The sequence below is a fragment of the Mus caroli genome, unplaced genomic scaffold (genome assembly GCF_978045245.1).
Source record: "Mus caroli unplaced genomic scaffold, Mus_caroli_1 scaffold_16, whole genome shotgun sequence".
Classification (NCBI taxonomy): Eukaryota; Metazoa; Chordata; class Mammalia; order Rodentia; family Muridae; genus Mus; species Mus caroli.
This window is the reverse complement of record NW_028227271.1, coordinates 94,230,970-94,247,091: the sequence shown is the minus strand read 5'-3', so window position 1 is coordinate 94,247,091 and position 16,122 is coordinate 94,230,970. Positions and strand designations below refer to the sequence as shown.

Genomic DNA, 16,122 nt, shown 5'->3' with positions numbered 1-16,122 from the left:
TGATGCTATTACCATGAATTTAACTTGTCTCCCAAAACACTTTGACTGCAACTATGACAGCAAGGACTAGAGCTAAGGAATTTACCACCATTTTTCAGTCTAGTATCAACCTTTATAAAACCAACAGGAATATCTCAGCTAAGCAAGTTACCAACTGTCTACCTTAGAACATAACCTGCTAGCCACAGAGACTTAATGATAGATAGCTATTTAGGGTTAAGCTTTGATACTCTTTCTTCCATTATCTCTAATGCTCAAAAGAACCCTTGCAGAAAACTACTGCTACTCCCATCATAAAATTGGAGAAGTTGTGGTCCAGCAAGGAAAATAACCTACCTGAAGTCACAGCTACATGATAACAGATAAAAGCCAAGGCTTAGGCACATGACCTATGTTAGAGGATTGAGAAGGGGAAGGGAATTGAAAGAGGAAAGGATTGAGGTAAGAGGGAGAGAAGCAGGAGTAGGGGAGACAATGTGAAATAGGAGGATGAAAGGGCAGGAGGAAAGAGATGAAAAAAGTAGAGAAGAAACTAAAAATGGTAGGATCAGAAGAGAAAGGAAAGGAGAGATAGGAACTAGGGAAAAGAGTTTGAGAAGGAAGAGGAGTGGCAGAAGCCAGAGACAAGGACCACTGTCACCACACTCCAAAAAGTAGAAGAGGAGCCAAGGAGGCCAGCCACCATATCTCAGAATTACTCAGCCAAGGAGGATCAGTGTCACATGATATGCAAACACTATGACATCAAATGTTTCACAAGATATTTTCATTTTGTAGTTATATGTTTATGATACATTGAGTGTTATAAGCTCATTAAGTTCATGACCACTATTAGAACCACAGGGAAAAAATAGGAAAGACATACAGAGAAGTTTGGCAGGTAGTACTCAAAAGATGCCTCTAGGTGGCCTGACACACACATGTCTGCAGTCTGGTAAGAGAGGGATTCTGTGAGACTGCCCACAGGGGCCTTCTCCTGAGCAGAAGCAGGTGGAAAGCTTCCATTCCAAGACTAAGCAAGATACAGCCTGGCTGCTGCCCCAGGAGCAAAGCCCCTTTACTCTGCTCAGATACCACTCAGCTCTGATGCCAAGGGTGGCATGTGATGAAGCTAACAGCCATCTCTCCTTGTATCTGTGTTTCAATAGAAGGGCAAGTCTGAAGAACTGCTGAGTGCCTTGGGGTGCCAAGACTTTCCCCCCACTTCTGACTGTGAGGACTTGCTGGTGGAGTTCTTGGAAGTAGATGACAATGAGGACGAGCGGCTAATGCCATCCCATTCCAAAGAGTATCCGGGTCAAGGTGTTAAACCCACACACCTAGATCCTGACAGTGACTCTGGTCATGGAAGCTATGACAGCCATTCTCTTTTGTCTGAAAAGTGTGAGGAGCCCCAGGCCTACCCCCCTACCTTCCACATCCCTGAGATCACTGAGAAGCCAAAGAATCCTGAGGCAAATATTCCTCCCACCCCAAGTCCCCAAAGTAACACCCCCAATTGTCATACAGATACATCCAAATCTACAACATGGCCTTTACCGCCTGGCCAGCACATGCCCAGATCTCCTTACCACAGCATTGCCGATGTGTGCAAGCTAGCTGGAAGTCCTGGAGATACACTGGACTCTTTCTTGGACAAAGCAGAGGAAAATGTTCTAAAGTTGTCTGAAGACGCTGGAGAGGAAGAAGTGGCTGTTCAAGAAGGGGCAAAAAGCTTCCCTTCTGACAAACAAAGCACATCTTGGCCGCTGCTCCAGGAGAAAGGCCCCACTGTCTATGCTAAACCCCCAGATTACGTGGAGATTCACAAAGTCAACAAAGACGGAGTGCTATCATTACTCCCCAAGCAGAGAGAAAACCACCAGACAGAAAACTCTGGGGTTCCTGAAACCAGTAAGGAGTATGCCAAGGTGTCCGGAGTCACAGATAACAACATCCTGGTGTTAATGCCAGACTCACGAGCCCAGAACACAGCTTTGCTTGGGGAATCAGCCAAGAAGGTTCCACCATCGCTTGAACAGAACCAATCTGAGAAAGATCTGGCCAGCTTTACTGCAACCTCAAGCAACCGCAGACTCCAACTGGGCAGGCTGGATTACCTGGATCCTACATGCTTCATGCACTCCTTTCACTGAGAGCTAGACTTATGGACCGATTGGCTAAAATGTGATTTCTCTTCAGGTTAACACTACAGAGTCATGAAGTAATGTGGTCTGCTAACAGATGTTACAGGATGTGGGTATAAAAAAGAAAAAAAAAAAAGAAAAACACTACTTCACTCCTCCACACGCTTGTGTTCAGCATTTGCCTCTTTCCAACAGCTGATTTCCAGAACAAATCAACTTGTTTCCTGTGATTTGTACATTTGCTCTTTGCTACCATATATATGTGTGTGTGTGTGTGTGTGTGTGCATATATATATGTATGTGCATATATATATGCACATATATATTTTTTTTTCAATGAAATAAAAGCACATCGCTTACTATTCTTGAGGGATGGTGCCAACAGGTATAGCCTCTGCAATAGATTTGTCATCAGACAGAAGGTATGAAATAGTCTAAATGACCTAGCACAAGAAGATGACAGATAGGCTCGAAATGCCATAAAAATGGCTCTTAAGAACTGATGGCTAAGCCTTTACACTCCTCTTTCATTTTCATGATGATGGTCCCGATATTGCACTTTTTGGAAAGAATACATTCCAGGACACCAGCCAAATTGTTTACATCAGTCCCTGTACCTTAATGACCCATCGCCTGTATGCAAACGGTCCCATGCCCCCAGTGTTTTCTTAAGATGATTTGAATCTGTTAAGCATGGTTATTCTGCTGAAACTTTATTTTATTCTAAGGCTTCTTACGTGTATAGTTTGAGGAAATAAAATTTTCATACAAAATAAGGCCAATGGATTCCACGTAGTGAACCTTTTCAAATGTGTTCCTTGCTTCTTTGAGCAGGAGATGATTTGTTATAAACCCTAGTATTTTCTTAGTAGAAAAAAGAAATTTCCCCAAGACTAACAATCTAAAAGGTAATCATTGCAGGATGCTAATAGAAGTGTTGCCTTACTGTACATACGATTCTACTTTAATACAAACCCGTAAGTTTAGCAATGTATTTTTGAAGACTATTTTTCTATCGCTTAAGTAAAGTAAAGACTATTTTCTAACTTCCCAGTACTGCTGTTTACGTAGTCAAGTGAGTAGAGTGATTTTGGCTACAAGGTTACTGTGAGTGTTCAAAGTTTATCAGTATATGCAGTCCCTGTTAGACTGAAGTGCCAGGCAACCCATTGCCCACTGAGGAATGCAAGGTGGATGAAAACCTCAATTGAGTACAATAGAGTAAGGTTTATCTGATTATTTTTATCCCTAGGATACGTTAAACAGCAACAACCATCACTGACTTTGGGTTTTAGGGCTTTCTATAGACCTAACACATTTCTCCCATGAGTTTAGGGCATCTGCCCACCTACGGACGAGTCTCCCAAACCACCATGAACAAGGGCAGTGATGACTATGGAGGGTTTCCAAGACAGAGATCTGATTTTGTTTTGTTTACTTTTATCTGAGCAATCCTGCACACAAAAGGATTTTAAGTAAAACGAACGTCAGCATCTCCTTGGAATTCATGCATTTGCAAGACCTTGACACAGGCTGTGCTCACGTCACAGATGTCCAGATAAAAGTTTTAGGAAAGCAAGCATCTGCCCAGTGATAACAGTTTTAAAGGTCAGGGGATGGTAGAATCTGCAAGCCAACTCCAAGGGCAGGCTTCCTGGGAAAGTTCAAAGCAAAGCCTTGGGTCTCCATTGAACAATAGCATCTATGACTCACTCTCCCTCTGCTTGGCAAATCAGTTCTCTCTTTTCACCAACTGGATATAGAGACTCTGAACTCACCTCTTGTGAGTTCAACATTTCACCCAACATGCACATGCCCTCGGTGATTCTCCGACAAAGGGAAAGAAACAAAGAAAACGCTTCCAGAACAACAAATGCAAGCAGCCAAAGCTTATATTCCAAATATATAAGACATCTTGTGAACAACAGAAGCATTTGAGAAAGTTGTCCAGGCCCATGCAATACCCTGAATCCTCCATACTGAATGTCTGAGAAACAACAGCATCTTCAAAGACATAGAGAATTGGAGTCTGAATGGTAGTGCATTCACTAAGCTCCCAGGCACACGCAAGCTGAAGGAGAAGCATTTTTCTCTATGATCATTTTCATGAAAAGTTATTTTTCTCTCCCTCTCTTGGAAAGTATGGAGCAAAGTTTATTAACTTGAAATGAGCAACAATGTATGTGAAGAGAAAATAAGATCAAAACTCTTAGTGATTTAAAATTCATGTAGCAATGTTTCTTATATAAAGTCACACAAGACAATGACATGCAAAATACACACAACCTCCAAGAGGATCAGTGAATCTAATTCACCTGGAAAGCTACCAACAAAAAAAAATAAACGCCAAAGCCAATGCAGGCTAAACCTTCTTTGCCAAGACATTCTATCCTTCTCCAGGAGACAAATAAACGGATTTATTTACAAGTCAGCACTATAAAATTGATGCTGCATATATTGCTCATAGTATGAAATTTCTAAAAATTGGCTTTAGATATGTAATTTTGCAAATGTGGAAAATATGGCTGTCTAAAGTCAAGCTACATTCCACAAAAATAAGTTAGCATTCATGAGAGAAAAACAAATCTATACAGTTCTATACATTTATTAAATTCTTGTGGTCAAATATTTTCTATTGAAAGACAGCTGCTTGAATAAAAGAAAGCATACTAGGAGTTGACACCTGGGTTCTAGTTCTGTTTTGCCTTGGAAAGACGAATTACCTATTCTAGTTTTCTTTGTGTTGGACCCAATAATCTCTACAGCCTTTTGAAATTCACTCTTCTTGATTCTGTGGCTTGATGAATAATCAAAACCAACCCCTTGCATCTCAGTGAAGTTTTCAGGCAATTATAAAAATGCAGAGCCACCTTCATTCCTGTGCTCATCCTGTTTCACTCTTTAAAGTCTCAGCACCCATTTGTCTCCACATAATGAACATGTTTTTCATATTATATGGACACAGTGTAAGTCAGACTCTAGGATCATATGGAGATATGGGTGCTGAGGTAAGATATAGCACTAAAAAAGACACAGGAAATGAGACACAAGCCTTTAGCCATGCTCATTCCTACATGGAGCCAACAGCCTCAAACTTCTGTTCTTGTATTTGGTTGTTGCCTGTTTTCTCGTATTCCTGTTTAATGAATAACCATTGCCCATATAGATTAAAGAATCTTTTGTGCTGAATCATTTCAAAATGTATAGCTTTCTAAGCAACTCTCTGAAAATTTTCAAGTTATGAAGTACATGGAAACTAAATATATTCATTTGGATTGTTGATGGAACTTTAGGACACAAATGGCAGAATGGTCTCTGATAAGTTTTAACAAGTACATAGAAGGAACTTCATATGAGCACAACTTACCATCAGCAATGCCACTGACTTTTAATAGATGATACATTCTCCTAAGTGCCTGAGACTAATCATGGTGGTCAGTGATAGGTCAATGATTCACTGTAAACCAGTTTGGTGGGAAACAGTCAAGCCCATGTTGCATGTGTAAAATTAAAGCCAAGAGACTCTTTACTTGATCCAAGGTGAATCCTCAGTCAATGAACAACCAAAGGACCTGAACTCCAGGGGAAAGTTTGTCCTGATGGAAAACTAGCTCCTCCATTTTCATTTTGCTTTAGCTGTTCATCATTTGTAAAATGACCCAGCCTGCCCTTAGCAACTTCAATTTAGCATAGACAAGAGAGAAAGAGATCTGTATATGTTTTTACAAAGTGCCTTTCTTTGCTTCTAAAAGGTTTCATTTTGGAAGAAAAGTGCATTAATTGGAAAACAAATTTTATCTTAAATGGATTTCTTTTAAATAAATGGAGAGATGACAAAAAAAAAGGAGGGGAGATGACAAAATGTTCTAAAGACTAACCAACAAAATGTACAGGGATTTTTGCGTATAGTTTAACTGAATCATCAGAGAACTGAAGTGAATAGTATCAATCACTTTGCCTGAGTCTGAGCGTGATTGGAGATGAACCCAGGAGCCTGTAATTCAAGACTTTCCATTCTGAAAACAATGTTGATTCATTCTTGAATGACACTGAATTGTATGCCTGGCACCGAAGAGGCCAATGTGTGCACTTTGAAGCTCTGCACACAGATGGAAAAGTAGTAATGACCTTGAATATCTATCCTGTGACTTGTTATGGATGAAAGCTTTATATATACATCATCAAACAAGGTTTCTTTTCTGACTTTTTTTTGGCTCAAGCACAATACTGATTCTGGTCAGAGAGTCTCTGAGCCCTCAGTGTCCAGCTCTGGGTCATGTTACTGCTACTAAATAGGCTTCAAGACCTTGATTTTTTTTTTTAATTCTGACCACTTGTTTCCCCTCTTGTAGGTTAACTCTCTCTCAAAAAAAAAAAAAAAAAAAAAAAAAAAAAAAAAAAAAAAGCTTCTACAATTTCTTCTAGGTCTGTCTTTAATCCTCATGAGTTAAGTAAAATCTAAGCTTGTAGGTGAAAGGCCCAGGGGCCATGGCCAACACACCCCTAACTTAGACAGTAAATGCCTGAAACTGTGTAAAGAAATGCTTAACAGAAACCTGAGATCCATAGCTCCAAGTCAGGTAGACCAGAACTCTTGCATTCTGCCTCCTTACCATTTCTACATTCTTAGAGCCTTTCAGCCCCTCTTTGCAGGGCCTGCTATTCTCCCTAAAGGTTAATTATGCAGAATAGTAAAGTTGGGGTCTGCAGGAAAGAAATTACCTACAAACAATGATTTGACTCTGCATAAGATGAACCAATTGTTAACTCTCCACACAGACACAAACCTGAATTATGGTCATAAATGATGCTTCGTTTTGATATGTATGTGTTTAAAGATTCAAGCCAGCAACTCCTGTTCTAATAAATCTGGGATGTCTTAATGAGTAGATGTTGACTGCCTTAAATAGAAACTTTAAAAAATATACTGTTTTCTTCAGAGTTTACGATTCAACAAAAGAATCTACGTATAATTACAGTCCTTTCCTATGAGTACTAGGCGTTATCTGTGAATCACATGCAGATTTTCCACTTGGAGTTTCATTTTCCAAAAAGATAACTTTAGGTTTGAGCTCTGCCGGTATCAATTTCCAGTGGAGGGGAAAGATAAAAAACAGAATGTTCCAAAATGTAGGGCATATCAGAACCCCACCAAATGGGGTATTCATTCACTCAAATCTTACCGGAAATGGTAAATCTACATGTAATTGTGAGTGAATTGCAGAGAGGTAAATATAACTTCTAAGACCATAGGCTAACAGCAGTTCTGTTAACACCAATTCCTTCTATCTCAAGTTATAAAGCATTGAGACACATAGAGTAGGAAGGCAACCATCTATACAGTCTGGTCAATGAGTAAAGGGACTCACAGATAATCTTAGCATGTTGATTAATATTTACCTACTGTTGTTTAAAAAGAGAAGAAGAAATTCTAAAAAAAAAAAAAAATTGTAACAGAAACAGGACTATCAAAAACAAACCTTATTAGTTATGGTCAAATTATCCCCCCCCCATACACTTCAAAATACAGGCTTGGTTTTTCTGTGCACATTTTGCAAAGGGGGGGGGGGCTCTTTTATCACATTCTCTAAAATACAAACAATAAAAAAGAAATTTTAAGAGAAAAATACCTCTGAAAATCATTTGTTTTACTAATTCCTGAGAAACAGATTTTGAACTTTTAAAACTACCTCCCTTCCACATCCTAACGACCTTCCTTCAAAGCTGCTTATAGTTAGAAATGAAAGATACCACATTTTTATGTTTGGACTGGTGTTGATGGAGTATTTGATATACTTTTCATGTGACACTCCTAACTCTAAAGTATGTTATTTTACTGTAATGAATGTTATTTTACACTATTTTGCTTTTTTGTGATTCAAAACCCATATATGCCATATTGAAGTATATAATCCTCTTATTGTAAAATTTATCATGTAATTCAAGTGATAATCATTATTTAATGACTTGTGATCTAATCATATCTAATTTCAATATAATTATGTCTATGTCTGTAAAGCAAAGCTAAATCTATATAATCATGTATGTAATCATATATTTCTGTTGAAACTGTGAATGTTCTAACTTTCCCTTTAACCTTTGTCTACAGTGATAGTGTATGTCATTGTATAACTGACTTGGGATGCTAGTGTGTTTAAAGTACAATTCACCAGTGGTTGAAATGTCAACCCTTTGGCTTGGCTTCTTGTGATCCCCGAGTGTTCTCTGCACCTTGAGACTTGCTTTTGTGCTTTGTGCTCTGTCATTAATTTTAAACAATGTAAGAGTCTCTTGTATAAACCAAAGTAATCAGCCCACTGAGTGATCGTTGCCTTCATTGCCTTCTGTAAAGCCATACTGAAGCAAAGACTCCGCTGTAGCTTAAGGTCCCCTGTCTCCAGAGCTGCCACTACCTCGCTCCTGCTCTTTCCCTACAAAATGCCAAACGAAGTTTAACCCTTTACTGGAGTATTAGAAGTGCTTGCTATTATTGTCATTTTTAACCTGATAATAAACCTTCTAATTCATTACCTTGCAGATGTATGCTAGGTTTTATGAATAACCATTTTCACAGTTTGATATTTTGTAGACATTGCCTGATGAGCTAAGTTCAGAAAGAGTACATACTCAGTCATCAGATTTAAAAAAGTAATCAGAGAGTGCAGGTGTTTTTCCTGTCAGTGAGTCACCTCAAGTTGGGTGGCCAAAGCAACTATAACCTTGGTCACTATAGCTGAAATACCCAACTCAGTGCCTGGCTCAAAGATGTTTATCCCCTTGGCCTCCTTTGGTTCTCATATTTTTTAATTAGGTATTTATTTCATTTACATTTCCAATGCTATCCCAAAAGTCCCACACACACTCCCCCACCCACCCACTCCCACTTCTTGGCCCTGGCATTCCTCTGAACTGAGGCATATAAAGTTTGCACGACCAATGGGCCTCTCTTTCCACTGATAGCCGACTAGGCCATCTTCTGATACATATGCAGCTAGAGACACAAGCTCCAGGGGGTACTGGTTAGTTCATATTGTTGTTCCACCAATAGGGTTGCAGATCCCTTTAGCTCCTCCATTGGGGGCCGTGTGATCCATCCAATAGCTAACTGTGAGTATCCACTTCTGTGTTTGCTAGGCCCCGGCATAGTCTCACAAGAGACAGCTGTATCTGGGTCCTTTTTTGTTGCTGTTGTTTGAGATGAAAATGAACAGAATCACTTGGATGTGGATGAAGTGAGTTTTCTAATTTTTGGCTGTCAGATCTATAATCATAAATTTGCAATTTCATTTCCCCAAACTCCCAAGAAATAAATATCCTCTTAACTTGATTTTAATCATCAAATATCTTGTGGTATTGAAAGAGTCAGCCATTTATCAGAAACAATCTTGTTTTGAATTTAAAGACTCATTTCTATGTCTCACTACTGTGATATCGACTTTTTCTTTAGTATTAAAGGGTGATATGATGCTAAACTCTTATGATTTATCCTCCTACATTTTTCACTCTGCAAATCTTGGGTTATTGCACATTGTACTTCCTAGTTTTTATGAATTTATTCACTTGTCTCCATCCACTTTGTAGGGACAACATGGACAGTTAAATCTTTGTCAGTTATATGAAGATAATGCTAATTTCTCTCATATTTTTACTGCATGCTAAAAATAATGTTTGCCAAATGGAATCTTAGACATCCCAGAATAATATGGTCACTATATTTCTATTTCTGTCATTATTGAAAATACCCAGCTCAGTGCCTGGCTCAATAAATGTTTGTTTTCCTGGCTTGTCCTTCTAAATTTTTTTGAAATTGAGATGAGCAAAATATACATATGACTAAAGCAATTTTATTGGAGATGTTTTAACCACTGAATGATCTGTAATCAAGAAATTGTTCATATAAGTTGAATCAAACAGATTTTCCAATTTGTGTACACCCATCTCAATGACAAGGCAAAATCCCCCTTATTTATCTCATTTGTGTCATATGAGAAATTGATAGAAACAAGGTAAGATGAAATTGGGCTTATGGAGAACGAGTACAAGAACCTCATTTAAATGCTGTAAAGGACGGGCCAACCCATCAATAGGTGAATGGAATCCCTTTGGACAGTATGATTCATCACTATTATTAACAATCAGACCTTTTTAGTAATTGTGCTCTGGACTCATCCAGTGCTCAGGTTGTGTTACAGAACTGTGCAAGGTGTGTTTGGATTACTTGAAGACCTCTTTCTGCTCCCATTAATTCTCTAGTGCTGAGTCTTATTGGAGAATTAACATATTCTTTCTCACAGTGATTATCAGTTTATACAGCTTGGCTTTGGGCAAAGCAGCACTGACTTTGCCGTATTTCTATTAGAAGCATCTGCTTTTAATTCTAGGGCTCCTGTGTATTTTTAATTTGCCTCATTTAGAGTATGGGTCATCAAAAATAAGTAACATACAGTTAACGGTGACCTGTGGATATAAAATAGGTAGCATGCTTTCTGAATGTATTGTGTGTGCTTTTCTGAAAGAAAACATGAATTCGTGTTGCCACATCTTGATAGAATCGGGTCTAAACTCTGAACTCATTGAGTCTCCCTCCACTACAGAGTCTACACACTCATCCCACTATTTAGAAGCTGGGAGATGCAACTTCCATCTTGGTGTGTAGAATTAAGAAATAAGGTCATAAGGCTGTTAACTTGCCCACTCTCTCCTCTTCTCCAGGGACCTTACAGAGTATGGAAAGAAAATCTCCATCTAGATTTGATAGTCCCCCTAAAGTGTTCGGGGGAAATCCAACAAATTCCTGATACTGTGTAATTCAGAATTCTTAACAACTAAAATTATGACTCTTATGGTAAGCACCTCCCAAACCATACTGCACAACAGCAGCCAACCCTGGGAACATTAAACATTCTCTTTTAATGACCAGGTTCATATTAAAATGTGTTCTTTACAAACTGACTTAAGGTTCATATTGTTTTATGAGTTTTATAAAATACTTTTAAGTCTAGAACATAGCCAAAATACCAGTGGGAGGTTGGCTATTGAATAGGAGTGGAAGAAAAAACAGGATTTTCTAAGTATGTTTAGAAAAAAGTTGTAAATGCCACTAGTACATGTTTGGAGTGGTGTTTACTTCATATGAAACTTAGAAGGTAACCTTAAATGACATTGCTGGTAGTTTTATTTTACGTGATACTGCACTGTTGCTGAACTGGTTTTCATGGGATTCCAATACTTTTTTCAGAGTCAGCATTTTTACAATGGTAGCAGTGTTTAACTTAAATTTATTTTAATAAGTTGTTTCCTAGTGCATACTTAAAACATTTATTATATGAAAAACTAGAAGCAAGCTCTTTCTTTAACAAACTTTATTAAAACCTGTTGGGTTGGGTTGGGTTGGGTTGGGTTGGGTTGGGTTGGGTTGGTTTGGTTTGGTTTGGTTTGGTTTGGTTTGGTTTGGTTTGGTTTGGTTTGGTTTGGTTTGGTTTGGTGGAAGGGAAAAATGACATTCCAAAGCTCTCTGGAACTAAGATACTGAGGCACATGCTAAAACATTTTATCTTTGGCCATTCACCCATGACATGTTTTTCTAAAGACAAAAATTGCACTCAGCTTTCAACACCTTCTATTTTCCTTCTAATTCTAAATCAAATCTGACTCATGCTTCCAAACAGCCTGAGCTCTGCCTCTCCGTCCATAGCCCTTGTGTTCCTTTTCTTTCTTCATTTGCCAAATTCAAGTCTTGAAAATGCAAACATGACTGAAAGTGCCCAAAAGTTTTTGGATCTTCTCCTGGGAACAACCAAGAACAAGCAACAGGAGAAATTCCAAATCCAAGTTGCAGTCAGATTGTGGAACCACAAAACCTAAGAGGCAGAACTGATCTTTTCTGTGTCAACTGCCTCCAAACTAGAATCACCCTCCATCTCCACTTAAAATTTTACTTATAGTTTGACCATGTTTTTATTGAATAAAGATTTTCATAAAGTACCCGGAAATTGCATAGAAAATGTAGCAAATGCCTATTTACAAACATCAAATGTTCTCAGTATCAGTATTTTCCCTTACTTGTTTCATAATCAATGAACATCACAGAAGCTATCATACATATTCTTCAAAACTAAATCCTTTACTTCTTCATTTAATATCACCCTCAATATTGAAGTTGTTGTATATGCTTCCTGTCTTAAAAAAATACATTTACTTCATATCCATATTTCAGTAAGTGATATGTTTCATCATTCAAATTTTATGGATTTTTATATTTATAAGGCTCAACTTCTTGCTACTTGAGGTGGCTATAGGCATATATCACTCTACTTTGATTTTGGTTTGTTTCTCATTTGGCATTTTGAGATATCAGTAGCTTCCATTTATTGGTTCTATCTGCTGGATGCAAAGAGTTTTGAGAGTTTCTCCATAATATAAATGTGTCGGGTGATATAACAAGCATATTTTTATAATCCCTAGATACTGACAAATTGTTGCCTCCAGGGTATTTGCACCAATACACCTGCCCCATCCACATAGAAGCCTCCATTCCTCACCACGTATAACCATCTAGTATTGCCAGATGTTCTCTTTTTTGATAATTTGATGAATATAAAATGAATTATTATTATTATTACTTTAATATCCCTTTCACTGATAAATCCATGTCATATCTGAACAATTCATTGATTACTGCTTGTATTATATGTTTCTTTTACCATATCCTGAATTTTGACAGATCATAATTTGTGCTTCTCTCAATTCCTGCCCTGGCTCTCTGATGTTATTCCTATTTCTCATACAAAATCTGAATATCCAGCAAACAGTTCTCACATCGCTATACCCCTTCCACACAATATTCCATTCATTCAGTTCTTCATCATGTAAACTTGAGATGATCCTACACATCTCCTATTGTGCTGGAAACAAAACTGTCTCCTGTGAAGGTTGTACATTAGTTCCGAGAGAAGCTGCAAGTTTGGAACAGTGTCCCTTGCTGTGAGCATGGCCCGATGCTTAGTTTGCACTGACCTTTGTTTGCATACCTTTGTTTGTTACCCTTCAGGAAAGTTTTACACCATTCCTCATGAGCATTTGTGCTTCTTGTTGTATGAAACTCGTTTCTAGGTACCTGGCAAATTTTGTTGCTATTGGCATTGGCACCTTTTGGGGGAAAACGTCCTATTCTAAACAGTTACTGCTAGCTAAAAACATTCATTTAAAAAATGTATTTATCTGTTGCATTGCAACTTAACTGAACTCCATTAGTTCTTGGAATTTGTAGGTTTTCTTAAATTTTCTATTTTTTTCCAATTATATCCTTAGAAAACAACTTTACTTTTGCTCTCCAGTCCTTCACACTTTTTAATTCTCTTCATGATCTGTTCTTTGGAATAGAGTTTCCAATATTACTATATTGGTGAAAGTAAGCATATGTGAAAGGCCTTTTGCCCAGCTCCCTACTTTCAAAAAGAATGTGGCTAAAAGGTTGCTGTTAAGTGGTATTATATAGGGTAGCATTTATACATACCCTTGGTTACATTAATGAAATCTCTGATAATTTATATGAACAGGTAAGCTTTTCTCCATTAATTAAGGAGTAGATTATTATAGTAAAACTGTTCAGAAAATATCTTAGGGCTAATTTACAATTGTATTCTTGAGAAAACATCACTTGTTCATCATGGACTTTATTAAAAGACCACAGCATTACACATGTGGAAACTACTATACTCAAAGAGCTGAAAATTTAAGCCAATATGCACCTAACTTACAGATAGTAAAGCAAAAAAAATGATAGAACCTCAGGAAGAAGGAGTCTTTTTTTTTAACATTTTTAATTAGGTATTTTCCTCAATTACATTTCGAATGCTATCCCAAAAGTCCCACATACCCTCCCCCCCCACTCACCCATACCCCCCCCCATACCCACCCATTCCCACTTTTTGGCCCTGGCGTTCCCCTGTACTGGGGCATATAAAGTTTGCAAGTTCATTGGGCCTCTCTTTCCAGTGATGGCCTACTAGACCATCTTTTGATACAAATGCAGCTAGAGTCAAGAGCTCTGGGCTACTGGTTAGTTCATAATGTTGTTGCACCTACAGGGTTGCAGATCTCTTTAGCTCCTTGGATACTTTCTCTAGCTCCTCCATTGGGGGCCCTGTGATCCATCCAATAGCTGACTGTGAGCATCCATTTACATGTCTGCTAGGCCCCGGCCTAGTCTCACAAGAGACAGCTATATCAGGGTCCTTTCAGCAAACTCTTGCTAGTGTATGCAATGGTGTCATCGTTTGGAGGCTGATTATGGGAAGGATCCCTGGATATGGCAGTCTCTAGATGGTCCATCCTTTTGTCTCAGCTCCAAACTTTGTCTCTGTAACTCCTTCCATGGGTGTTTTGTTCCCAATTCTAAGGAGGGGCAAAATGTTCACACTTTGGTCTTCGTTCTTCTTCAGTTTTGTGTGTTTTACAAATTGTCTCTTATATCTCGGGTATACTAAGTTTCTGGGCTAATATCCACTTATCAGTGAGTACATATCATTTGAGTTCTTTTGTGATTGTGTTACCTCACTCAGGATGATGCCCTCCAGGTCCAACCATTTGCCTAGGAGTTTCATAAATTCATTCTTTGAATAGCTGAGTAGTATTCCATTGTGTAAATGTACCACATTTTTTTTTTATCCATTCCTCTGTTGAGGGGCATCTGGGTTCTTTCCAGCTTCTGGCTATTATAAATAAGGCTGCTATGAACATAGTGGAGCATGTATCCTTCTTACCAGTTGGAACATCTTCTGGATATATGCCCAGAAAAGGTATTGTGGGATCCTCTGGTAGTACTATGTCCAATTTTCTGAAGAAACGCCAGACTGATTTCCAGAGTGGTTGTATAAGCTTGCAATCCCACCAACAATGGAGGAGTGTTCCTCTTTCTCCACATCCTCTCCAGCATCTGCTGTCACCTGAATTTTTTATCTTAGCCATTCTGACTGGTGTGAGGTGGAATCTCAGGGTTGTTTTGATTTGCATTTCTCTGATGATTAAGGATACTGAACATTTTTTCAGGTGCTAGGAAGAAGGATTCTTTAAACCACAATATTAATTTATCTGTGATCACCTCAAAACGTTCTATATCTTTTTTTCTTTCAGTTGCTTTTTTTTATTACATATTTTCCTCAATTACATTTCCAATGCTATCCCAAAAGTCCCCCATACCCTCCCCCCAACTTCCCTACCCACCCATTCCCTTTTATTTTTTTTTTTTTTTTTTTTTTTTTTTTTTTTTTTTGGCCCTGGCTTTCCCCTGTACTGGGGCATATAAAGTTTGCAAGTCCAATGGGCCTCTCTTTCCAGTGATGGCCGACTAGGCCATCTTTTGATACATATGCAGCTAGAGTCAAGAGCTCAGGGGTACTGGTTAGTTCATAATGTTGTTCCACCTATAGGGTTGCAGATCCCTTTAGCTCCTTGGGTACTTTCTCTAGCTCCTCCATTGGGAGCCCTGTGATCCATCCACTAGCTGACTGTGAGCATCCACTTCTGTGTTTGCTAGGCCCTGGAATAGTCTCACAAGAGACAGCTATATCTGGGTCCTTTCAGCAAAATCTTGCTAGTGTATGCAAATGTGTCAGCATTTGGAAGCTGATTATGGGGTGGATCCCTGGATATGGCAGTCTCTAGATGGTCCATTATTTCGTCACAGCTCCAAACTTTGTCTCTGTAACTCCTTCCATGGGTGTTTTGTTCCCAATTCTAAGAAGGGGCACAGTGTCCCCACTTTGGTCTTCATTCTTCTTGAGTTTCATGCCTTTAGCAAATTGTATCTTTTATCTTGGGTATCCTAAGTTTTGGGCTAATATCCACTTATCAGTAAGTACATATTGTGTGAGTTCCTTTGTGATTGTGTTACCTCACTCAGGATGATGCCCTCCAGGTCTATCCATTTGGCTAGGAATTTCATAAATTCATTCTTTTTAATAGCTGAGTAGTACTCCATTGTGTAAATGTACCA

At 38.5% G+C, this 16,122-nt stretch overlaps 1 protein-coding gene across 5 annotated transcripts in view; it reads left to right on the top strand.

Annotated features, from left to right (window-relative positions):
* Window positions 1-16,122, top strand: part of Prlr (prolactin receptor) — a 179,499-nt gene that overhangs the window by 155,511 nt on the left and 7,866 nt on the right. For 4 of the 5 annotated variants that reach the window (XM_021182969.2, XM_021182970.3, XM_021182968.3 and 1 more), the window contains exon 10: window positions 1,149-9,254. The exons of the other annotated variant lie outside the window; for it this stretch is intronic. In XM_021182969.2, coding sequence (XP_021038628.1) covers window positions 1,149-2,135 — 987 coding nt within the window. In that variant the 3' untranslated portion in view covers window positions 2,136-9,254. Of the gene's footprint in view, window positions 1-1,148; window positions 9,255-16,122 lie in introns of those variants that run through there. 5 annotated transcript variants of the gene reach the window in all.